The sequence below is a fragment of the Heteronotia binoei genome, chromosome 1 (genome assembly GCF_032191835.1).
Source record: "Heteronotia binoei isolate CCM8104 ecotype False Entrance Well chromosome 1, APGP_CSIRO_Hbin_v1, whole genome shotgun sequence".
NCBI lineage: Eukaryota > Metazoa > Chordata > Lepidosauria > Squamata > Gekkonidae > Heteronotia > Heteronotia binoei.
In genome coordinates, this window is record NC_083223.1 from 74,637,958 (window position 1) to 74,664,181 (window position 26,224).

The 26,224-nt window shown below is 39.9% G+C and overlaps 1 protein-coding gene across 3 annotated transcripts in view; it reads right to left on the minus strand.

The window, feature by feature from the left end:
- COL12A1 (collagen type XII alpha 1 chain) overlaps positions 1–26,224 on the minus strand; it is a 180,234-nt gene that overhangs the window by 20,784 nt on the left and 133,226 nt on the right. For all 3 annotated transcript variants that reach the window (XM_060236209.1, XM_060236191.1, XM_060236199.1), the window contains 10 exons: positions 23,735–23,877; positions 21,771–21,880; positions 18,442–18,591; positions 17,441–17,518; positions 13,817–13,903; positions 11,759–11,812; positions 10,842–10,937; positions 6,208–6,261; positions 4,880–4,933; positions 2,457–2,510 (listed from right to left, as the gene is read on the minus strand). In XM_060236209.1, the coding sequence (XP_060092192.1) occupies positions 2,457–2,510; positions 4,880–4,933; positions 6,208–6,261; positions 10,842–10,937; positions 11,759–11,812; positions 13,817–13,903; positions 17,441–17,518; positions 18,442–18,591; positions 21,771–21,880; positions 23,735–23,877 (880 nt within the window). The remainder of the gene's footprint in view (positions 1–2,456; positions 2,511–4,879; positions 4,934–6,207; positions 6,262–10,841; positions 10,938–11,758; positions 11,813–13,816; positions 13,904–17,440; positions 17,519–18,441; positions 18,592–21,770; positions 21,881–23,734; positions 23,878–26,224) is intronic.

A 26,224-nucleotide genomic window follows, 5' to 3' on the forward strand; every position in this document is an offset into this window, starting at 1 on the left:
GTGAGATGGTAACTAGAAGTGCTACTCTAAGCAGAGTTACACAAATCTAAGACTGATTTAGAAGGGTGCAATTCTGCCTAAGAAGGCATTGTAAATGGTGTAAAGCAGGAGTGGCCAAACTGAGGCTCAGGAGCCACATGCAGCTCTTTCACACATTTGTGTGGCTCCCAGAGGTCGAGGAGGAACTTAATGCAGGCTTACTCTCAAGTAAGTGTGCTTAGCATCGGGATCTCAGTCAGCCTCTGAGTGCTGACCCATAGGTAGGTGAAGGTGATTATTTCTGCCATGTGGGAAGTCGGGAAGGAGAGGGAAATAGGCAGGCTTGCAAACTCTTTTTCTCCGCCACAGAGGACATCTGTAGACCTAGAGCAGGGAAAGAGAGCACAAGAGCCAAGGGAGCCACTGGAAGGAGAGGCAGAATTAAAGAGGGCAGCACGGGGTTTCCCCTTAGTTTCATAGATCTTGTAGGAACTGTATTTACTAACCTTGGTGTCAAGGCAAAGAGAGATGCATAACTGTGCAAATGGTGGTCAGTGATTTATATGGTACATGTTATGTTTCCTTCTCCCACTGGTGCCAAAAAATAATTCCCTAACCTTTCCTTATGCTGGTTTTATGGGGACTGTTATTCCCAGCTTTTGTTTTTTAAAAAGTCTCCTTCTAACATGGTCATGTTGTCAAATGTCTACATATGTATTTTATCTTTCTGTGCAAAGAAAATATCAAGAGTTTTAATAAAGATGTGTGTGTAATATTTGTTCATGTCTTGCGGCTCTCAAACATCTGACATTTATTCTAGGTGGCGCTTACATTAAGCAAGTCTTGCCAACCCTGGTGTAAAGGAATGCATCTACGAATTCTCTCTACTATCCACTTTTATTGGTTTACATTTTCATATGCCTTGCAACATATACCATGAGCCTCTCAGTTTTCTTTTACTTATTTTCTTTATAGACTTTTACTGTGCTGCTCAAAAAGGTGTACATGGAACTGCTTGGCTTCAGCAAAGTTGCTGTATTTTGTGCCTTCCAGCTATACCAGGAACATAGATTTTTATTTTTTATGATTTCATGAGGAAAGGTGACTTACAGTATGTCACAGAAGTGAGTACACGCCCTCACATTTTGTAAATATTTAAGTATATCTTTTCATGTGACAACACTGAAGAAATGACACTTGGCCACAATGTAAAGTAGTGAGTCTACAGCTTGTATAACAGTGTAAATGTGTTGTCCCCATAAAATTACGCAACACAATTTCTTCAGTGTTGTCACATGAAAAGATATACTTAAATATTTACAAAATGTGAGGGGGTGAACTCACTTCTGTGACATACTGTATTTGCAGTTGGAAATTTGCCTAATAATTTCCTTTATGCCTTCTGGCCATACTAACTGACTATGGGTTTTAGTAAATGGGAGTAAAATGGTAAGAGTGCCAGGCTGCTCTATTGTTAGGCAATCTTTTAAAACAGCATCATATTCTTCTAGTTAAGACAGAGAAGTTTCTAATCATTCAAATACATGTACAGTAAGATGGCAGGGATTGGTCCAGCTGCTTCAGGTTGTCAAGGAGCAGAGTGCTCCATACTCAGATAGTCACTGGAGTTCCTATTAGCAACCAGCCTGGGAAGAGTGTATGCTATTCCATTTTAAAGATTACAGAATCCTTGCTCCCTTCAGCTTCCCCTTAGTGTTATTTCCACTTGAAGAAGTGGGTGATGACAGGAAAACAGACAGACATACAGACAGGTAGACTTAATACATGTGGAATTTTATATAGGGAAATTAAATCACAATTTCAGAGCAACTCCTTCCTAGTGGCTAGCTTTTTTTTTTTTAAGAACTATACCCCAGAAACCAGGAGCTTTTCTTTTGAGAATGTATTTTCCAATCTGCCACAAACCCCAAGACTTCTCAACATTCACATCTTCCTCATCACATCAAAGGCACAAATTCCATAAGAGAAATTTTCAAGCCTCATAAAACATCATGAAGCTTCTAGTATTCTCAAAGCTTAACTGTACTCAAAATGATTTCCTCTTGACTGTTTTCCAGCATAATGAACATGTGCAGACCACATTAGCTGCAGCCAGATTTAAAAAACGTCTTCAATTTAACCATCTGTAGCCATCAAAGTTTCTTTCTATTCTGCCATATTTGTGGGGACATGACTTAGAATGCACAGAGGAAAAGTCAACAGGCTACATATTTTCCCTGACTCAACAACTAGATAAGATAGTGAGGTACTGCATAATACACAAAATTAAACAGCTGTCTAATATAACCTGTTCATGTGGTCGCACAAAAGATGAGGTGGGTAGGTGTGGAAAACAGCATCTTGACATTTTGATATGAGACTGATGCAGTTGACAAATGCATGATTCAACAAAACAAAAACCTCCGAATTAACATTTTAAAAATTGCATTTGAATAATATTATAAATTAACACTTACAATTGGTCCAGGGGGACCTCTTGGTCCTGTTGGACCATCTTTTCCGGTAAAGCCCTATTTGAAAAATGAAGATTTATAGCTTAAAAATGAAAGAGACAATTAATTGTATGACAATTAGTTTAAGTTATTCACTATTAACTTTTAATGGATTATTTCAAACCGTTGTGCTATCTTGTTTATTCTACTAAGCATGGATTACACAGTCATGCCAACTAATACCAGTATATACTAAGGTGTTACTTAGACTGAGAAGTCATGCTTAGTGCTAAAGCTCACTCAAATAAATAAGAAAGCCCCATTAAATCAGAGCATCAAATCAGAGTCCCCTCTCAAAAAGCACACAAAAACTTTGCATTAGCAGTTTGCAATCAAGATAATCCTAGGGTTGTCATCAGGCCCGTAGCTACGATGGGGCCTATGGGAACACAGCCCCCCCCGAATTGGGGCCCCTAACCAACCTGCAGTGCCTCAGCTGCATCCTTCTCCATTCTTCCGTCATCACACACAGTTGCTTCTGCTTGCTGAGGGGCCGGAAGAAATCTCTGACCCCTCAGCAAGCAGAAACAACGGGGCATTTTCAGCACCCAGGACTGAAAGTTAAGCTCCGTTGCTTCTGCTTGCTTAGGGGCCGGAAGAAATCTCTGACCTCTCAACAAGTAGAAACAACAGGGCACTTTCAACGCCCAGGACTGAAAGTTAAGCTCCGCATTGGGCTGACGTTGGACTATAGGGCGCCTTCAAGAAGAGGCTGTTCTGGCCGTCAAGCGAGGCGGCGGGAGTAGGGAGCAGATGGCTTCATTGCAGGTTTTCTCTGCCAGACAGGGCAGGGTAAGGTAGGCTGGCGCACACAAGCGGAGGTCCCGGCTGCAGTCTGGGGCTGGGGATCAGTGGAGAGGAGATGCTCACCTGCAGGGGTTTTCTGGCCTGGTCTCGCTGGCCACCCGAGTGAGGGAGTTGCACTTGGGCAGTCTTGGCTTGCCCTCTGATAGGAAGAAATCCAAATCGGAGGTCTTGTAGCCCCAGAAGTCAGCTGTGACTTGGTGGCGCCTTCTACCCCCCCCCCCTTTGTCCCACCGGGCTTGCCTAGCTGGATCATGCTACAGGTAAGGGCAGGAGACCGTGTGGCACGTATCTAAACCCTGACTGGCTCCCCATCAGAGCTGCTGGAAGAGGAGTGGAAAGGGATCACCTTGGAGCAACTGTGGGGAGGGGGGTGTATGGCAGCGAGCTGGCAGCTTTCCTCCTCAGCGGTGGTAGGAGAGAAGGCCATGGAGGTTGGGGTCACTATGTGCCCCCTGAAAAAAATCAGGGCCCCCCAATTCTTCCAATCCTGGCTATGGGACTGGTTGTCATCTTCTCAAATACCTTCAGTGCCAATAGTCTTTCTCTACAGTTGGATAAAATACTGATCTCTTATTCCTTAATTTCCACATCACCATTTTTTAATTTGGCTTTTTAATGAAATTCTTCAAGTATTCACATCTCCACTGTATAACAGCCAGGCCAAGTTGTTCTGTATTAATTCTAGTTTTAGTATGGAAACCAATACGCAGTTTAGTTGATAGTATAGTACTGAGAGGCTCTTTTCAAAAGCAAGCTTCCTTTCCTAATCCAAAATCTGCATGGATTCTCAGTTCAATCAGAGTCTTTGTGCTGATGGTTTATGGCTTGACAATGTACATACAGTCATTGGTCAAAGCCAATTCAGGAGTCTTTGGGTAATGTAAAACATTTAAACTGTGACATCCCTCATATTAATGTGCACAAGCACACATAATCGTCATAGTGACACTTATCATTTGTATAACGCTTTACAGTATTCAAAGTACTTTACATCCATCACCTTCTTGTAATACTTAAAACAATTTTGTAAAATAGGTATTAGGATCCCTATATTGCAAATGAGGGATCGAGGCAAATGGCTACCTGAGTTGAGTTCATGGCAGAAGTGAGATTCAAATCAAGGATTACTTGAGCCATCAATTGTCTGGCTATTATGCCTCCCTGGATCTTAATTTATTCCACTTGTCCATGTGGCTTGTTAAACTACATTTAGATTTCATTCACCCTGACACTTGGCCACTCCTTGCAGCAGCCTCTGATGGGTATCATGTCCATGTAGGAAAACTGTGCATGGGCTACATGTCATATATGCAAATGGTGTGTAATGACACACATATCTAATTTGCACATGAAGCATGATACTGATGACAATCAAGATGCCCTACTTTACAAGTGATCAAATTTTCCTACTTAGAAGACATTTATGTGTGAAATTATATGTGAAGGCATATTCAAATATAATTTCTTACATAAATATCTTTTCTAAGTAGAAAAACTGTTGCCTGCGGTTAAAACAAGATCTGTTGCTTAAACAATACCACAGCCTCATAGCCAATGGACCTCTCATCTCTTATGCTTACCCTGTCACCTGGAGGTCCCATTGGGCCAGGGGGCCCAGGTAATCCTGGAGACCCCTAAAGAAAAAAGATGTTAAAAAATCAGAAAATTATTCAGCTTTACAATAGAAAACTTAAGATGACATTTTCATATATATTCTAAACTCATCAGTTACTGTGATACTGCTTTTTGGCAGCAGATGGAACATGCAGACAAGCAAACAAAAATACCCTGATACAAATAACCAAGAAAGAAAAAAAATCATTCTAATTTTCACTTTACTTGTATTTTTGTCCCTACAAAAAATTATGTTACAGATGATAACTTTAAAGGTGAATTTGAGATATTGGTTAATCATTAAAGATCTGTTTCTAAAAGTCCATATGCCAAATGTAACATATTATGAACTGCCTAAAATTGTCTAACTTTAATTCCACCAACTACTTTTCTTTTCAAACATGACAACCGACACACAAAATGAATTTTTACCTATGTGTTTTAGTTAAATTTTATAAATTTCAATTGTTTTTACAGTGCTTAGTTTTCTGTGTTCAAGAATAGCTGAACACATACATGAAAACTAGGGATGTACAAAAAAGACTCTGATATTTTTCAGATTAGGGTATATTAAACCCAGAAAGCATTGGTATTTCCTGATATTCCTGGATCTCAATACTGGTATGGTATAATATATTCATAAATATTCAGGAAGCCAATTTTTTTTTGCTCCATTATACCCTATGGGGACCATTATAGTCAACAGATCGGCTATAATGGAGAATTGAGCCGGGGGTATCTGGGGCTCTGTTTTTTGAGGTAGAATCACCACATTTGCAGCATCGCTGCTGGTGCCTCTCCTCAAAAAAAATCACCAAGTTTCAAAAAGATTTGACCAGGGGGTCCAATTCTATGGGCCCCAGAAGATGCCCCCATCCTCCATTGTTTCCATTGGAAGGGGGAAAGGTATTTAAAGGGAACACAGTCCCTTTAAATTCCATTTGCAAATCATGGCTGAACTCTGAAGGCATTTAAAGGGCTCACAGTCTTTTTAAATGCCTTCTCCAAGCAGTGAGTTCACCCAGAAAGGGAACTGCAATCCCTGAAGTGCCCATTAAATTCAGAAATATCCCAGGGTCTGGCCATTTTGTATAGTCAAAATTGAGCCCCAGTTGGTAACTGGATTTAAAAATACCTGAAAAATACCAATAAAGTATTTTAAAGGTATTTTTTCAGTTCAGTTTATGCTGAATGCACACCTGTAATGAAACTTTGTTCATTCAAGCCTGTAGGTTATTTAAGCTAGTTCTTTTGGAATGCAAGTGTCATAGTCACACCATAAAAATGAACTTACTGATCGACCTGGTAGCCCTGGCTCTCCAGCATCACCTTTTATCCCTTGACGGCCCTACAATTGATAACAAATAATAAAGGGTATTTGTTTTCTGTAAAGTAATTGACATTATGAACTAAAGAATATATAACATTCAGATCAAAATACACATTCTAATAGAGCTCATTATGCCCAGTGTTCATGCAAGTAGCTGTTGAGAAGAAAAATCTTGATCTTGACTCAAACCAGTAAAAGGAAGGCAAAGATGAGTTTTCTCACCCATATTTCTGTTATCACCAAGGCTTTTTTTTTATAGCAGGAACGTCTTTGCATATTAGGTGACATATCCCTAATGTAGCCAATCCTCCAGGAGCTTACAGTGGGCTCTGTAAGAAGATCCCTGTAAGCTCTTGGAGAACTGGCTACATCAGGGGTGTGTGGCCTAATATGCATAGGAGTTCCTGCTACAAAAAAAAACCCCTGGTTATCACTGATAACGACACAGTACATGTCTATATTAACACTCAATGTCCATTAACTGTCCTCATAAATTCAGCACTATGAACACAGTGCTGGCAACATTTTGATGATAATTCTGAAACAGAATCACGTACTAGATAATGGGGTGAATCCCACCCTGACCTACACTGCACTGAGCAAAGTTGGACGCCTTCCTCCAGCCTAAGGACCCTTCTTCAACTTGAGTGGCTTACATTGGTGGAAGAGACTAAGACAGTTAAATCAGAAGAAGGCTCCTTAAGCTGGAGGAAAATTGCTTGGAAGATTATTAAATTATATCAATGGAAGGATGGGTGAGTCCAGTGTGTGTTTTTATGTCTGAACAGTGTAGCATGGAGAAATGAATAGAAAGGACACCAGAGGTTTAGTGAAAAGGATACAACAGTCGCATAAAATGATGTTTATTAAGATAACTGAAATAAGAACATCAGGTTCCTTCAGGGGCCTTACTGAGTAGCAGGCCAGAGTGCATGAGCTTTTCAGCGTCCTTTTGGCTGCACGTCTGTAGCCTAAAACAGGGAACCTTTTTTAGCCAGAAAACACTGCTGGAGAGGAAGGAGAATATCAAGAACTGCTCTGGAATTAAAATTAGAGACTAATGGCATGCATAATTCCAGGGCAAGCTGGCATTTGGACTATTTGTGCTTTGCTGGCCCAAGTGTTCAGTGCAGTAAGGGTCAACATGATGTTTGACACAGTCACATGATCTATTGATGTTGGCAGTCTCCTCCTCTGGGAAAAGCAGGAATCAAAATATTCAGAACTCTAATTTGCATATATGTACCACTTAGTCAGACTAAAATGTTCTTAGATATAAAACAATTTAGCCATACTGAATTTTTGCCTCAGTTGGTTCATGGCTTAAACCTTGCTAATGCATCTTCATTGATTATAGCTTCAAACTTTGAGCTACTGTATTATTTTATTTGAAAGTTCTTCAATGCAGAAATGGCCACAATTTCAAGAAAACAGATTAGTCATCCTTAAGAAGTTAATTCCAGAGAGTAGCTGCATCAGTCAGCTGCAGTAAAAAACAACAACAGTCTTTGGCACCTTAAAGACTAACAGATTTATTGTAGCATAAGCTTTCATTAGTCAGAGAATACTTCATCACCTCTGATCAAAGTAGGATCTAGCTTGCAAATGCTTATGGCACAAGATTCTTGTTAAGAAATGAACAATTTTCTTTCCAAATGTTAAGCAGTAGTAAGGCACCTACACATACACTCCCATATCTATGTACAAGTTGAATCCTCTTGATCGTTACAGTCATCTTTGGAGGCCCCACTACTACCTCGGAGGCCCCACCAATACAGTCATCTTTGGAGGCCCCTCCCCTGAGATTAGGGGAGTGGCAATTTGGGAGAAGGTCTTCCTGGCCATGGCACCAAAGCTCTGGAACTCTCTCACACAACAAGGGAGATTCACCTGTCCCCTTCTGTTGATGTCTTCTGCAAGAGGGTGAAGACTGTTTTGTTTCACTTTGGCATTCCCTTGATGATCCCTCTTTCTTAACTGATATTTTAATGTTTTTAACTCTTTAAAAATTTGTTTTAATGATGTACATTTTAAATATGTTTTTATTATAATGGTTTTATAATGTAATTTTACCATGTATTGTAAACTGTCAGCCACCTTGGCATCCCATGTACAAACAGAAAGGCAGGATATATATATATATATATATATATATATATATATATTGTAAATAATAAATAATAAGTTACAAACACTATAATTTAATATTTTTTCTTATGGTACTAAAGACAATTTAATACTCAAATGTGTTTTTGGTTTTCTGTTTTCAATTAGGACACTTATGAAACTTCAAAGAGAGAAAGATGGATTACTTTTTGAAAGTTACGTGAATGCTTGTTACCATTAAATACAACATTTATTAATTCTTCCTAATAAGCAATGCATTTTAGTCACAGTTTATATTTAGCAAGAAAAATATTATATTAACTCCAGATATCTTTAAAATACTTTGGTTTGGATCCATCCCTTTTGTGAATGGAATGAGAGCTTATGGAAAAAATCCTTCCCAATGCAGCACCTAACCAGCATGCTGCCTAAAAAACATAAGAACATAAGAGAAGCCATGTTGGATCAGGCCAATGGCCCATTCAGTCCAACACTCTGTGTCACACAGTGACCAAAAAAACCCAAGTGCCATCAAGAGGTTCACCAGTGGGGCCAGACGCCCTTCCACTGTGCCCCCCCCACCCCAAGCACAAGAATACAGAGCATCACTGCCCCAGACAGAGAGTTCCAACAATAAGCTGTGGCTAATAGCCACTGATAGACCTCTGCTTCATATGCTTCTCCATTCCCTTCTTGAAGCTGCCAACACCTCCTGCGGCAGTGAATTCCACATGTTAATCATCCTTTGGGTGAAGAAGTACTTCCTTTTATCAGTTCTAACCCAACTGCTCAGCAATTTCATTGAATGCCCACGAGTTCTTGTACTGTGAGAAAGGGAGAGAAGTACTTCTTTCTCTACCTTCTCTATCCCATGCATAATCTTGTAAACCTCTATCATGTCACCCTGCAGTTGATGTTTCTCCAAGCTAAAGAGCCCCAAGCGTTTTCTTCATAGGGAAAGTGTTCCAACCCTTTAATCAATTCTAGTTGCTCTTTTCTGGACTTTTTTCAATGCTATAATATCCTTTTTGAGGTGCAGTGACCAGAATTGTACACAGTACTCCAAAAGAGGCCACACCATCGATTTATGCAGGGGCATTATGATACTGGCTGATTTGTTTTCAATTCCCTTCCTAATAATTCCCAGCATGGCATTGGCCTTTTATTGCAATCACCCACTGTCTTGACATTTTCAGTGAGTTATCTACCACGATAAACAGTTCATGAGAGTGCTCAAGAACAGCATAAGGTGCTGTAACAGGAAATGGAACCTGAAGAAATTATTCACAGCTCCTACACCTTCTTTAGCTTGGAGAAACGTCAACTGTGGGGTGACATGACAGAGGTTTACAAGATTATGCATGGGATAGAGAAGGTAGAGAAAGAAAGTTCTGAAAAAGCAGAGTAAAAGTTTGCACAAATATGTGTTTCAGGGGCAGAAAGGGTTCTGCCAGTTCTGCTTTCTCCCTATAGCACGCTGTGCTATATATTGTTCCTGAGGGTCCCCTCCTTTTCAACAGCAGTTTTTCTGGGCAATACATGAGACTGCACTGGGAAGGGGAAAGTGACCAAGATTCCTTCTATAATCTCACCCTGCTTATGAAAGCATTGAATCCAGTCCTCTTACAGAAAACAGAAAGGTAAATGCTTGAGAATACAGGGAAAAGGTTCACATTTCAGTAGGCCATAAGGTTGTATAGTTTCAGATGTAGATGTGCAACCTATTACTCTATTAACTATGCACAATTGATTCAAGAATATGCTTGTACAGACAATTTGGATTTCCATCACATATTTAGTACATTTGAATCCTGTTCTCCCTCCAAGGACCTTAGGAGTGCATCTGGCTCTCCTTTGTTATAAGAACCCGGTCTTGTAGGTATAGTGTGACTGGCCCAAGTACACCCAGCAGGCTTCAAGGCAGAGTGGAGATCTGAACCCAGATCTCCCAGGTCCTAGTCATTCTAACTATTACGCTAAGATCTGCACGCAAGTTGCTTGGGCAAGGACAGCAGGTGTTCTCTCAGAACCCAACCCAAGTGCCCTCAGATTAACACTTTACTATAACAAGAACTAAACTTCCCAATTTTCCTGAAAATTAACACAAAATTAACACATGTGCAATTAAAGAGCCTTTCCTGGATGCATTCTCCAGAACAGTCTCTTACAACAGCACAAGGCTCCTTGCACCGGTGGAAAGTGCCATCATTAGTAAAATAAATCACTGATAGATTAAACTATTATTACTGATATCACCATGTTCTGCCAGAGTAAAATAAATACATCAATGGGTGCAGCAACAAGTCAGTCTATCAGTGCGGTTTACAAATATAATGTTCTGTACTAAAGGATGCTGTTCCCATTCAAAGGTGTTCAAGGCTTCTGTGAAATATGTATTAAAATATAACAGGAAAGGCTGAGTAAGAGCCCTTATTAAGATATGCCAGTCATTCCTATCCTCTGCACAGATATGCATGCAGAATCATACTCACAGGTTCTCCTGGAATGGAAAGTCCATTTGGCCCCTGTGGACCTGGTGGGCCTTGAGGGCCAGAAGCACCCGTGTCTCCACGAGGTCCTAGTGGCCCCTTAAAGAGAAAAAAGTTTATTAGCCTTTGGTGTCTTACAAAGTTGTATCTAAATAAGATCAATCCGTTTCAATTGATGTCAATGGCTTTTCAAATGGTGATGGAAATTATCAAATAACTAATAATCTAAAATTTTCATTATCTCCTGGCTCTCCAGATAATAATAATATAAGCAGAAATCCTATAAGCCATTGGGGGAGAAAAGGTTGCCTTGTCAGTTAAGTGTATCACTTTGTGAACAAGTCATTTGAATATGCTACTGAAGCAGTGTTAGATAAAGGACAGGGATGTGCTACTTCAAAATATGTCAGAAATGTAAGTGCAGTTTCTTCTGGCATTAATTGAAAAAATAATTTTTCCATTATTCAGAAAATTAATGTATTCTCAAGTTTCTCCTCAGAGAACTATGTGGATAACTAATCCCACATATCTTCCTTGAAAAGGGAAGAACAATGCAGTGGAACTGAACCAATTGCTTACATTGCCTCTATCCTTATTCTAGGATCCCCTACTGTGAATGAACCAAAGACAGGAAATGTATGACGCTATTTGCACAATATAAAGAGGCAAACGTGGGTATACTGCAACATGTATAATCAACAGGATCTGCAGTCAGTTACAGTTTTCTGACAAGCACAGAAACATAATACATTTGTTTGTAAATGTATTTTGTCACATTTATGCTTTACACTTCTAGATATTCTTACATATAAATCAAATATGTAATACAAATACTTAAGCTAAAAATATATTAACCAGTTTAGATTTTCAGTATTCAAAATGTAAGACAAAATATTAACATACTATACACAAAGACTTACAGGAGGTCCACTTGCGCCTCTTTCACCTCTTGGTCCCTTAGCACCTGGGCCTCCCTAAAATAATAACATCAAACATACCACTTTGGCCTGAAGAATGCAAAATTACATATTATACATCCAGAAAAATATTCATTGCCCCAATTACCATGGGGCTATGTAATATGCCCCATACAATGTAAGCATTCTCCACTCAATGTAAGGTGTTGTGAGCTACCTCCTGGTGACAGCTGGGTATGTATATCTTTTCAGAAACTCAAATGAAATAGCAGAGTCAATTGCCTAATTGGTGATTCATCTATGACTGACTGATTAATACTGGTGCTATTATTGTCCAAAATGCACAAACCAATTATTTGCATCCCATCTCATTCATAATAGTATCTACTCAAGTCTCTGTACAGCTTTAAGCAGCAACTGGAAAAGCCAGTATGATCTGTCAGTAGTAAAAGAAGCACTATTGCTGCAAACATGTGTCCCGCTACTGTGGGAACCTAATGGATAAGGTGATCATGGGCAGTACTCCTCTACAAGCACACACAATGTTTGAAGCAGATATTAAAGTCTTCCTTATTTTAGTACAGAAAATAACATTCATATGTGCATACATTCCAGAGTCATGAAAAGCTTTGTAAGGTACTTGCTCCACAAAACTACATCCACCATGGCAAGAATTTGTTCTTACTTTTCAAAATCCACTTTTTTGTTGATCAATGGGCACACCTTCTTTCATAATGTTCAAGATTTTCTTTTCCTTTTAAAATTATCCCTTAGAAGTGTAAATTAGATCAAAAAGATTTGATGTAGTCGATTTCACCAGTCAGCTGATGAATATGGAACTATTTTAGTTAATTTATAGTTCACCTTTTCCAAGGTGGATTACACTGTAAATAAATGCAAGCAATAGGGTATGACACCTAATAAAATGTAATTGTACTAGGAAACAGAAATTTGAACCAATGTGGTGAGAGCAAGACAATAATACAGCAACCAAACAATGTATATGATACACAGTGGCCTAGTCCTCAGTGTCATTCTTTGTAAAAAAAAACAAAAAAACACCTTTCTGAATCATTTTGTTGTATTATAGCTCTAAGCAAGGAAAGTTGTTGCACTTATGATAGGGAAAAGTATTTTCTCCCAAACAAGTTTCCCTCTTGGCATGGGGGAAATATTATTTTTATCAATTAGTGTAGCCATAGCTATATTTTGACAGTCCTGTTCCTAATTCCCAGTAACAGAGCACAAGCCTTATATCTCATGTTCAACCCCTTGAACCAATTAATAAAAGAAAGATTCATGCATTACAAAGTCTACATGTCCCCTGCGTGGACTGTCAATAGATGTGGTCTGGGAATTCCCTGCTCAGAATTTAATTCACAGCAAGACAGGGGCCTGAATCAGATTGAAACCACAGCACAAGGGGAAAGGGTCTTAAGCATTTCCCAGCACACACCGTGCAGCTTCTTGGACCACTGGGGAGACATATGCATGAAAATAACAACTCCCATATCAGTCAGAAAAATGGCACAGCGAAAGGCTTAAACTCCCTCTTCCCTAAGTTTCACTCCGAATTGGGCTTGTGAATCCCTAGGAATTAAGTTCAAGCTTGGAACTCCCAGAACATGTCTGACCAAAATTTCTCAAGGTGGACACAAGGACTCTGTAACTTATTAGTCAGCCCTAAGACATCAGGAAACAGAGCTGAGGAAAGTTTTTCCTAAATCTGTGAAGAACAGGTATCAGGTGTATTGAACTGGATGACCTTAGCCTAAAATGAGCAGACAAATCTTCCTCCCTCTGCAGTCTTCTTCTACAAAAGCCCCTTGCACAGCAGAGTTATGCTGTCTACCATCTAAGAGAAAGTGCCAAAAATCAATAGCCATTGATGTTATACCAATGCTAGGTCTAAATCTGGGCCTAGCTCCAAGACAAAAGAGAAGGATTTTTTGCTTTGAACTGGCACTAGTGCATGAATGAACTGAGCTATGAGATCAGTGTAAATCTCAGACACTCTTTAGGGTTAGGTATCAGTCACAATATATATTAATCTTTGCTTACAGCTGGTCCTGGAGGTCCTGGGGGTCCCACGCTGTCCTGCATGCATGTGCAAGCATTTGGCAATGCTGGGCATTTTGCCTCATCCCTCTGAAAATTCAAGCACAATCTGCTGTCAGTTTCTTCTCACAGGAAACCAATTGCAATCTCACTGGTAGTTATTTCATATAACAATGATATTACTGCTGCAGCAGTGCCATGGTCGGACCACTACGCCCTTAAGGCTTGTGTGGATGTCCCGCCCCAAGCCCGTTTAGGCGGTGAGCATATTTTAGCTTGCCCGCGGAGCCAGATGGATCCAGAACGGTTCCAGATGGCTCTACGGGATCCCTGGCCTCCTGGCGATTCCTTGGATGACCTGGTAGAGTCTTGGATTGACAGGCTCTCCAAAGCCATTGACGAGATCGCACCTAGGTGTCCTCTGTGCCCTCGTCCAAAGCCAGCACCTTGGTATAACCAGGAGTTGCAGCAATTAAAGCGAGGACTCAGACGACCAGAGAGGCAATGGTGGCGTGCTCGAGACGAAGTGACTAGAACACCTTATAGAGAGTTTATGAGGTCCTATGAGATGGCAGTCAAAGCTGCAAAGAAAACATACTTTGCGGCTAAGATTGCGTCTGCAATTTCGCGCCCGGCACAATTGTTCAATACAATTTGGATCCTTACGACGCTGCCGCAAGGCAGACCAAATTCTAAGGAATTGGAGATCAGCTGTGAGGCTTTTGCGAATTTCTTTGCAGATAAGATCATGTCGCTCCGCCACGACCTCCCCGCCACATTGGAGACAGTATGTGAGCCCGAGGCCCCGTGCCTGTCTTCTGATCGTGTTCTGGATTGTTTCAATGCTCTCAGCCTGGAGGAAGTTGACCGGATCCTCTTGACTGCACACCCTACAACTTGTGATCTGGACCCTTGTCCCTCCTGGCTTATTAAAGCTTGCCAGAGGGAGTTCAGATATCCTGTATGGGATATCATGAATAGATCCCTGAAGGAAGGGTGTTTTCCAGCACCTCTTAAAGAGGCGGTAGTTCGCCCTCTCCTGCAAAAATCAACGCTATATCCGGCCGAATTGGAACACTATCGGCCGGTTTCGAATTTACCCTTTTTGGGTAAAATTATTGAGAAGGCAGTGGCGTTGCAGTTACAGTTTTCTGGAGGATGCTTCCATTCTCAATCCCCATCAGTCCGGCTTTCGCCTGGGCCATGGGACGGAGACAGTGCTGGTTGCTCTGGTGGATGACCTTCAGTGGCATCTGGATCGAGGCAGCTCGGCGGTGCTGATGTTGTTAGATCTATCGGCAGCATTCAATACGGTTGACTATCGGTTGCTGACTTGCCGTCTCGCCGACGTGGGGATTCAGGGGCTGGCCTTACAATGGCTTTCCTCTTTCCTCGATGGTTGGGGACAAAGGGTGGTGATTGGGAGTGAACTGTCCCAAAGACACACGCCTGACTGTGGGGTGCCTCAGGGGGCGGTGCTTTCCCTGATGTTGTTCAACATCTACATGCGCCCCCTTGCCCAGAGGTATGGGTTGGGTTGTCACCAGTATGCTGATGACACCCAGCTGTCTACTCATGGACGGCCGGCCTGACTGTGTCCCAGAAAATCTGGACCTGGCGTTACAAGCCGTGGCTAGATGGCTTAGGCTGAGTAGATTGAAACTAAATCCAGCGAAGACAGAGGTCCTTTGCATGGGTCGACATGGCCCGGGAAGAGAAATTCCCCTACCAGCCTTTGACGGTGTGCCATTTATAATGGCATACAGGGTCAAGAGCTTGGGGGTACTATTGGAGACTGCCCTGACAATGGAGGCCCAAATAGCAGCCACTGCTAAGTCTGCATTTTTTCATCTTAGGTGGACGAGGCAGCTGGCCCCTTTCCTGGAGCACGGCGATCTGGCAACAATGATCCATGCAACGGTCACCTCGAGGTTGGACTACTGTAATGCTCTCTACATGGGGCTGCCCCTGTGTCGAACTTGGAAGTTGCAGCTAGTGCAGAATGCTGCTGCCCAGCTGTTATTAGGGCTCCCCAGGTGGGAGCACATTCAGCCAGGGCTCCGGGGACTGCACTGGCTGCCAATAACATACCAGGTTCGGTACAAGGTGCTGGTTATCACCTTTAAAGCCCTATATGGCCTAGGACCTGCCTATCTTAGGGACCGTCTCTCCCCACATGTTCCCCAGAGAGTGCTTAGATCTGTTTCTCAAAATCTGTTAGTAATCCCCGGGCCAAAGGAGGCCTGTCTGAAGTCAACCAGGGATAGGGCCTTTTCTGTTACAGCCCCCTGCTGGTGGAACCAGCTACCGGAAGAGGGAGCGCCTCACGGAACCTTGAGCAGTTCTGCAAGGCCTGTAAGACAGTCCTCTTCCGATTGGCATATAGCTGACTGGTGTTTAAAAACTGTGAAGGATGGTTGCAGAATAGCACCACACTGTTAGATCATTTTGTTTTATTGTTTTAGCTGTTGTAAATTATTTAATGTATTTTAATATTTATTAATCTTATTGTTAGAATCTTATATTGTAAGCCGCCCTGAGCCCGCCTCGGTAGGGAGGGCGGGATATAAATTGAATAAATAAATAAACCATGAAAATGAATTTTCTCTAAAACTCTGTATAAGAATATCCTTTAAATATATATATATGTGTGTGTGTGTGTGTGTGTGTGTGCATGCGCACGTGTGTTTTGTGTATTAATGTACATGTAAGTGTGGCAATCTAGATGGTTCATGCAAGCAGTGGGCCTCTCAAAGATTTTGTCCAGACGTTAAACCATCTCTCTCACTCTTTACACTCCACTTCCTGGGGTAAAAGTACTGAGCAAAAAATATGTACTTCATTAATTATATACATGTTTTATGCAACATTTTGGGCAGAAGTCTCAAAATGGCCCTTTTCTTGGACACCTGCACACCTTTCATTACTTGAACCCTGTTTTTTTCCTTTGTTACACTGCAAATTTATGCAAAGCCACCTTGTTATTTTTACCTGTTAATTTACTTTAATAAAAGCCAAAAAAACTTGGCTACATTTCCCATTCCATAGCCTAGCTCTTCATAATTCCATCTCAAAGTTTTTACCCAGTTTATTTAAAAATTAAATTTACAAAGAAATATATGAGCATAATTGTGCCATTTCTGAGGCTTGGACCCAGGGCAGCATTTTTAAGGGACATTTTGGGCTGCAGTGGAAGGAGGGAGGCAAAAAATGTTCTGCAGGCAGAAAATGCTGCACTGAATCTAAGCCAGTATTTACTGTATTATAGGAAAAATTCTAAATCTCAGTTCTGGGAAGAAAAAGGCATATGCATGGAAAGCAAACAGAAGTTCTGAGAGCCAAATCAGAAATGAAATCAAGTACAGTATGACAAGGGAACTGGTCTGACTATAGCCTACAGAGCACAACGGCAGCATGTATATTAAGATTCTGGCAAGTGTACACAATTATTCTCTTGAAGTCTCAAGATGATGAATATAGTCACATACTTAATTTGTTATTTGGCGTAGGCAGCGTTTACACCTATTATTGCACATTGTCCTCTTGGAAGAACTGAGTTAGAGTGTTGACATAAAACATTCCATTTGTCTAGGATTAAAGCTGCCAAGATGGTTCCTTTATATTTACCCTGGAAGGAATATCACAGCATCTATCTCTGCTAGTCCAAACTGCATTACACACAATGTCAAAGCTCTGGATTTCAAACTGTGAAAAAAAGGAAAAGCCTTTAATTAATGATACATCTGTAATAAACTTCAAGAACATAACCGTGCAGTACAATATTAGGCAAAAACATTTTTCTTCTTCAGCCTGGTCACAAAAAAGATGCTTCAAAGGGTAATCCTATCAGTAGCCTACACTACTGGACAATGCCAGAATTCCCAAGATATTTTTAATACAATAATGTCACTCAGCTTTTTATATATATGCTTAGCAATAGCAGTCAGGAAGTTTGGTTAAAAGAAACAGAATTTCTTTCCAATAAAAGATTATTAGTCTTAGGCCCCAACATAATTGAGTCATATTATAGTTGACTCACTGATGCTTTCAGAACAGTTTCAAAACTAGGGCCAGTGTTATAGGAAATAAGATCTAAGGATGAAAAGCAATGATGAGTACTGGTGGATTTTGACAGAAGATTATAATCTGTCTATGTCAATAAGATATTTCAGCCACATTTTCACACATATTTTGTTTGATCATAAGATAATTTTGATTCAAACCTATCACTGATATCAACTTCTCCCATATTCTAACTGCGTATTTTTTTCAATTCTACCACAAGTAATAGCATAAAATTGGTCCAGAGTTAGGCTGATGCACTGATTTTGTGATGTGTGATAACATTTTGTACACAACCCAAAGAACAGAAGGCAATTGCCATTGTCTTCATGCATCTGACAAAGTAAGCTCTTGCCAATGAAAGCTCAAACCACCATAAATATATGTTTTTATGGTACAACTACATTCCTAACTGTATTAGTTACACATTTAAAACTATGAACTTTACCACAGTTTGGTAAAGTTTACCAGCTCTGAATTTCAAACTGTGAAAAAAAGGAAAAATCTTTAATTACCTAAAGACTTTAGATTTTTGCTTTGATAAATGAGTAAAACTGTTTACTTACTGTTGCAGTTTTCCTGTCCCCTTTCTGTAGTTTACCAAGTATTTCATAGCCATCTGTGGTGATATTTCCAGCTTCTTTAATTGGTTTTTCCATTATTTCAACACAGTCAATGTAGATCTTAGCACTTGTAGGTGTTATAACAATATGAACCTGCAAAAAAATTTAGAAGAACTATAGCTTTCAATACATTAATCACCCTAGTATTGCAGGTACACACAGAGAGATCTCTGCACTGAAGAGCTCCTGCATTGATTCCAATGGAAACGGCAGCTCCACCCACCCAGAGATACTTGCTACAATGAAACGAATGAGGCAGCCGAAGCAAATGGGGGCAATTTGGGCTGCTGATTAGGGTAGCATGTTTAGTAAGAAATGAGGTAGGACAACCAGGATCATAAAAGTAAAACAACCATCAAAGCTAAAAATCGAAAGAGCATATAAAGCATATATTTGTTGACTGCTCAAGAGCTTTATTTTATACTGATTAATTTCATTTGATATTATGCTGAACTTTGTTATAGTTTAGAAATTCAAACAGTTCCTGTCACTCATTGATACTTGACAGAAGAGATGAGGTGGGGTGAAGATTGTATCACAGTGCTAGACTGTAGCAGTAGATTTACAATTTCATAAAGTCCAGAAAAATTTAGATAAGTATTGTCCTATCAAATACCAGCATTCTGCAAGAGGTTCCTTTCCTAAGCCTTCCATCTTGCAATTTGTTTCTAAAAAAATCCTAACAAATCCAGTTGTTTATTTATAATTGTATAGGCTATCTCTATTGTCCAATATAAATAAAACATTAATGTGACTAACAGTGTCATTCAACAAGCTTTGTAACAGCAAGGTTCTTAATAGTACTTGTTTTATATTATGTGAAGCACAGAAGTATCTGGTAGAAACCTTGCTTGGGTAACAGGGATATGCTTCTCTTGGAATATATAACAAGATATTTTGGGACATGGACCAAAAGCTGAGTAATATGTTTGAAATCAGTCCATGAGAAATGGGAAACTGCTCCAGATTTGTAGTTAGCTCTTAAACTGATTCAATAAGACTCCCTCCCCCAGTTCCTCAAACAGCTATCAAAAACTCCCTGCAGCTCCACCACTTCAATATCTGAATTTGTATTTCAGCATTTTTTAAAAATTACATATAATCAACATGGTTTTAAAGTATATAAAGACATTGGGTTGGCAGAAAGAAAACTGCACACCTGAAGATGTCAAATTTTTTTTAATGGAAGCACTCTTCCAAAATTTCAAATAGACTAATTGTCATCATTATATGTTGCATTGAATAATATCAAGAGAGAATATGCAGCAACCTTTTTTTCCTGCATATGAAAAAAATATCTTATATCTTATTGAATAGCTATAATTATTTCAAAAAGCCCAGTTTAACCCATTTTCATGCCAGGTGTTGGGGCAAAGTGGACATGGTTTCTATTGGTGGTAGAGTACTAGTAAATAATGGCAAAGTCATTGAGCAAACTATGGATGACAGGCAACTCCATCATTCTTTTCTTCTCTTTCCTTTTATTAAAAATTTTAAAGCATTATAATGAGTGAATTCAGGAGTACAGGACTGGCAATAGGAAAGAGGGACTGCAAGATCCTTACTTTTCTTGCCATTTGTCCATTCAAAGAGAGCCGGTTTGGCATAGTGGTTAAGTGTGCAGACTCTTATCTGGGAGAACCGGGTTTGATTCCCCACTCCTCCACTTGCACCTGCTGAAATGGCCTTGGGTCAGCCATAACTCTCAATGGAGTTGTCCTTGAAAGGGTAGCTGCTGTAAGAGCTCTCTCAGCCCCACCCACCTCACAGGGTGTCTGTTGTGCGTGTGCGGGGGAAAGGTAAAGGAGACTGTGACCATTTTGAGATTCAAAATATAGGGTGGGATATAAATCCAATATCTTCTTCTTCTATCCTCCCAACTTGCTTTTGCTCCAAAGTGACAAAAGAGATGAGGATCTTGGATCTTTTATCACCATGACTGAGAAAACTGTTTGACAGAGGACAGTTTAATTGGACAGTCTGCAGGAAGGAAAAGTGTTCAGCCTCTCCCTTCCAGACCTCTGCTCATTTCAACCTTCCCCTAGCTGCTTTTCATTAAAAAAAACTTGTTAGGAGAAGAATTACAGAACTGCCTGTCATGTGTATTTTGGCTATGAATGGCAAGAAAAAGTACAGAAACCATCTGTTTCTTTAAGAGTTCTTAGATGCAATTTTAATGGCTGTTTTGCTAAGCCAGTGTTGCCCCCAAGAGACTTGCTAGATTCATCACTATCACTATAGCAATACTGCTCAAAGTCCAGAAAGGGTGCCAAAGCAAATTTTCCACAAATACCCCAGTTTAAGTTAGCCATTTTTCATTGAGTGAATGCATAACTCATCAAATGAACACCACAAAAGTATTTTGTTATTTTGGGAACTGAATTTGATCCAAATGTAAGCTATTTTCTTAACACAAGATGATTCTTAATATTAAAATTATCTTTCATATGGCTGTGTTCTTTTCTTCCTTTCTTTAGCTGGAAGTTTTTACACAGAATATATCCATCTACAAATACAAGGACATTTAACAAACAGCGTGCACCTTGAAGGGTTTGTAGTTTTACTGCCTGACAATCATCTGCTGTAAGCAAAGGCGCTCTAAATGTATACATGGTGCTTCTCTATGGCACTGCACTGTCCCCTTGACTGAACCACAGGTGTTGATGTTTCATGTGCTCACTGTAGTACACATAGGACTTTGTGCATTCGTATTTATGAAAAGTTGCTGATTAATCTACATTACAAAACCCTCTCTAATTGGTTCATTGCATGGGTCCATGATGTGCTGAATTTCCATGACCCTACTAGAAACTACTGGTGTGAAGGGGACAGGTAGACAACAGAGTCTCATACTGAGTTTTGCTAAACAAAATGCCAAGGAAATGCGAATGTGATAGCCAGCTTGAGATTCCTCTGGCTATCCTCCCTGCATGTTCCTTCTCATTTGCTTTTAGGTATCATTTCTAATAATACCTTTCTTTTTGCTACCGTTCATTCAACCCAGTGGTCATGAATAGCCAAAGTACACAATACCATAGTTATCAAAATCAATGGGATTTATTTAATATACTTCTGGACTTTCATAATGGATGAATTTACCATCTTTTTTTTGTTCAACTGTTATCAGCCTGTAGGACTGATGATATAATTTGTATTAATTCGGTGACCTCAAAAATGGGTTTTAGTTGTTTGTAAATCACTAGGTATCATATCTGTACATATACTTTCCTACATGCACAGATTGTTTGTTTTTAAAGAGAAAAAAAACTTACCTTGTGGAAACTTCCATAAAAGACTTTCTTTACTTCATCATCATCAAATGTTACAGTCTGAAGTTCTCCTCTTGTGTCCTTGTTAAAGAATGATAATACTTTGCTGGAGGCTAGTGTGGAAGTGGCAGGGGGGGTTGGGGAAGAGACACTTTTATTACATGTCATTTTGTAACACAAGAAAATCACCATTCTTCACCTGTATGTATAAGTTTGTATTGTATTTGTTTGGCTCCATGCATGCTTCTCTCTGGACACTGCAGAGAAGGTCCTTTGCTGCAGTGCTCTCTTCCTCTGGCACTATGCACTTCTGCTTACATCACACCAACAGTTTTCAAGAGCCCAAATAGCTGAGAGCAAGAAGAGCACAAAATGCAGCAGAAGAGCACTTCTGTGGTTCCCCCAGAGATGGATCCAAACCACTGTGAAATTCTGTGAAACTGGTCACATCTAACAAAATCATGAATTACTAGTGGTATTAACATTTACAACATGCTTGTTTCACATTTATTACAGGTGTCTAATAATTAAAATAAATATGTTTTAGTAAAAATGGGGATTCACTTTGGCAAAGGCAAACAAACTGGAAAAATGGGATGTCCTGAATTATAACATTAATGTTTAAATGAAAATAAATATCTAGTGCAGAGTGAAGGGGCCTTTGTGTCTTAATGGAATTGGAACAGGAGCCACTTAAGGGATGCCATTATCTCCTTTGCCACTGGGAAGAAAGGACATGACACACCTCTCTAGAGAAATAAAATGTTTGGCAAGGAGACTGAGTTGTACATAGCTCACAGCTCAGAGTTCGGAGCCAAGGTCATTTTGCCTGTAAAATCTGGGATGTGCAGATAGAGGAAACTTGATTTTTCTGCATCAGACCAATGGACCATACCATGACTATGTATGGAATGGGTTGTCACACTAGTACTGCAGAGTCCTTGACTGATGTAAAATCAAAGATGATCCTTTTATTATCCCAGCTAATGGTGTTGGCTCTCCTTATTCCATGTCTGCTTGCAAGTTTAACAAGGTGTACAAATGCTACAGAATTGGAAAGGTTTTGAAAACCATTTTGAACTCCAAAATGCCAGGGTTCTTATTTATTCCATGTAGTAAAGCAAATCATTTGAAGACTTAAGCCTCAAACAAGCCTCAACCTCTTCTCAAACTTCAAAGCGTAAAGAATGATCCACTGACAGAGAAAGTAAGCCTCCTAGTAGGCTACTTCTAGTAAACAGAACTATCACTAATAGCTGTGTGGCAAGAGAGGACTTGTTGCAGTTCTCAAATAATGAAACTTTTTTTCCTTAAATCCATTCATTCCATGGATGTAGCACAAATGATTTTAGTTAGAGTCTTGAATAAAAGTTCTTTCAGGTTAAAGATGAAAATAAAAGAACTTCCAGGTCTTTACTCATCCATATGTCTTCTGACTTGGTGAACTGGAATAAAGACTAGTATTAATAAAGGCTAGTATAATTACCTACTCAAAAATGCTAACAGACCACTGTTGGAACTTTTTCTGTTCTTTGGATGTGCAGTAATGCACAGTTAAGTTAATTTTGTTTAAATATTTTAATAGCTAGACATTTTAAAGCAAATTCAGAACATAATTAATTGAGTATCATTTCAAAATACCCTATGAATTACTACTCTTAAGACTTGCATCAAAATTTGCCTGATGTATTCATACAAAATAAAGTTTACCAACCAAACCTTAGCTTGGCAAAACAGAGTCTATGCAACTATGATGCAAACAGTATATGACCTACACATATTGGGGGTTTTTGGTTCAGAATTTATTTCATAGCTGGTATCCGGTAATGAAGAGATCGCCCACCCTACCTTGAATGAAAAACAATAACTATTTTGTCATTTAATTTGGACTTGTAAAGACTAGAAGATAGGAAAGTTAGCAGTAGATTTCCATTCACATATACTATTCATTCTGTAGAAACACTTACGATCAAGAACAATTCCAACTTGTGGTTTGTAATCTCTGTCTGTTATCTGCCAAACTGCAAATGGCTCATTGGGGGTTTCCGGAAGAAGGCGGAATAAAGCTATGATAGTGTAAGCCTTTGGCAATCCATCTGGATGGATTTCCCTGTTAAGGAAAACATGAGTACATTATTCATTACATGCATGAAAAACTAAAAGCACTTTGTGTTGGATCCTGTGAATCTTTTCCCCCTTCTTTCCTTTCCCTCAGCAGTCTCTAAGACAGCGGTCATGGGAGCATCATGAATCGAATGTCACAAGGCACAGCAGGAGGGATTGGATGAAGCATCCCTGCCTCTTCTAACTGAGGGAGCACAGCAGAGTTTCCAGTTATGCAGTTTAGCTAGATTGTCCCTCCTTCCTGCAGAGTCTACTGCCCTCATGGCATTTTGTCCCCAGTGTTTTGTCACTCAGTCTCCCTAGCACTAGCCTTTCATATGACTGCTGGGTGAAGTGAGAGATGGGGAGATGATCCAATTAAGTTGCAGGTAGTCTCCTTATGCTGGAAGACATTCTTCCACCCTAAGACATACCACCAATGTGTTAACTGTTTAAAAGCATTAGAAATAGAGACTCCATGAAGACTGATTAGATCTGATATCACAATTACATCTTGGCCCTCTCCCATCAGTGGTTTTTGGATTGAAACCTCATCTTTGGGAATTCTGATAAGCTATATGAAAGGACAATCACATCTTTTTTTGGCTGTCAAGTTGCAACTGATTTATGGTGACCTGATAGGGTTCTCAGGGCAAGAGACATTCAGAGATGGTTCACCATTGCCTGCTTCTTTGTAGCAACCCTGGACTTCCTTGGTGGTCTTCTATCCAAATACTAACTAGGGAGAACCTTACTTAGCTTCTGGGATCTAATGAGACTGGATCAGCATTTTATTTTCCCCCACTGTACAGGTAGACCATAACCACTGGATAGGGTTTTAATCTCAGGTCTCAGATTTCAGAGGTCAGTTCCCCGGGAGAAAATTGCTGCTTTGGATGGCAAACATTATAGCATTGTAGCCCTCCTGTGTCCCTCCCCTCCCAAACCCCACCTTCCGTAGGATCCAGCCCCAAATCCAAGAATTTCCCAACCTAGAGTTGGCAACACTAACACTGGAAGATAGATTCTTTAAAGTACCTTAAATGCACACATCTGCAACCCTGAAATTCAGAGACCTCAGCAAAAATACATTTGTGTGTTGCAAATTAGAAACAAAAAAAAGATGAAAACGTCCCTTCAAAACTATCTCTTTTTGTGCAGAAAAATGTATTTATTTATTGGTTTATTAGGGCATACAGAAGTAAGGCTTCTGGTTTTTTGTTTCTGTGCTGCTGAAAAACACAACAGTGCTCTTCTCTGCCAGAGAAACAAAAGACAACAGCAACTGTCCCTTCAAAACTAGCCCCTTGAGAGCTGAAAATTGTTCCCCCCCCCAATGCAAACCAAGAACCAATTCTGAAGGGGCATCAAACATTGGCAATTGGTTGTTCAATGATGTATCACATGGGTTTACTTTCCCAAGACTTCCAGTTCTCAGGATGCAGAAGTGCACCATCATGGGACTTCAAAAAATGTTCCCTTTTGTCTGTTGTTTCCATAGACACTGGAAAATGGAGTGGAGCATTTTCTCTTGAATTATTATGTTCTGATCCTTGAACATAAAATTCAGTGGAAGATCACTGGGCAAAAACCTCTAGTTTAAAAATTAAATTGATCCTAATTGGGACAGAGCTGAAAGAAAATATTCACACACAATTAGAAATGCACAGGCAAATGACAACACTGTAGTTCACTCAAGAGCCAGAAGGCAAGAACCTTTGCCCAGCATCTGGCCACTCACTCACCTTCAAAAACAGACTAATGTACTGGAGAAGATTCAAAATAAATCCTGAAGGGTCCATTTTATATTTGAAAATCAAACAATTTCTCACAGGGAAGAGGGAAAGGGTAATTTAAATCCTCCCTATTATTCAATTTACCTACTTGGCTTCTTTTCTTTCCCACCCTAGTGAAAACATGATGAAGTGTTGGAAGGAGTGCATGATTGTATTCTGCCAGAACTATATTAAATTCTAAAATCCCAAAAAGAGCAAGATAGATATGTTTCTACTATAGAGGAGGTTTGGAAGAGTCTAAAGTGGAGAAGGAAATGACAATGATAGGGACATCAATGTAATCTGCAAGGAATGGGATCCTCAGAGATGCAAGCAGAACACTACAGAACAGTGGGCTGACTAGAGCGATGATGTGTGAAAACGATGCCATTGTGATTAAAAAGTGGTAAAAGCTCTGAGCAGGTTCTAGACAAGAATAGAAGAGGCTGACTGCAACTGTAGATGAAAAACAGTTTTGGAGGATGAGAATTGTGGACAGGGGAGGGAAATGAATATACAAGTTAGACCCCTGGTCCATCCAGCAAAGTCAGCATCTGCTCTGATTGACAGCAGTTCTCT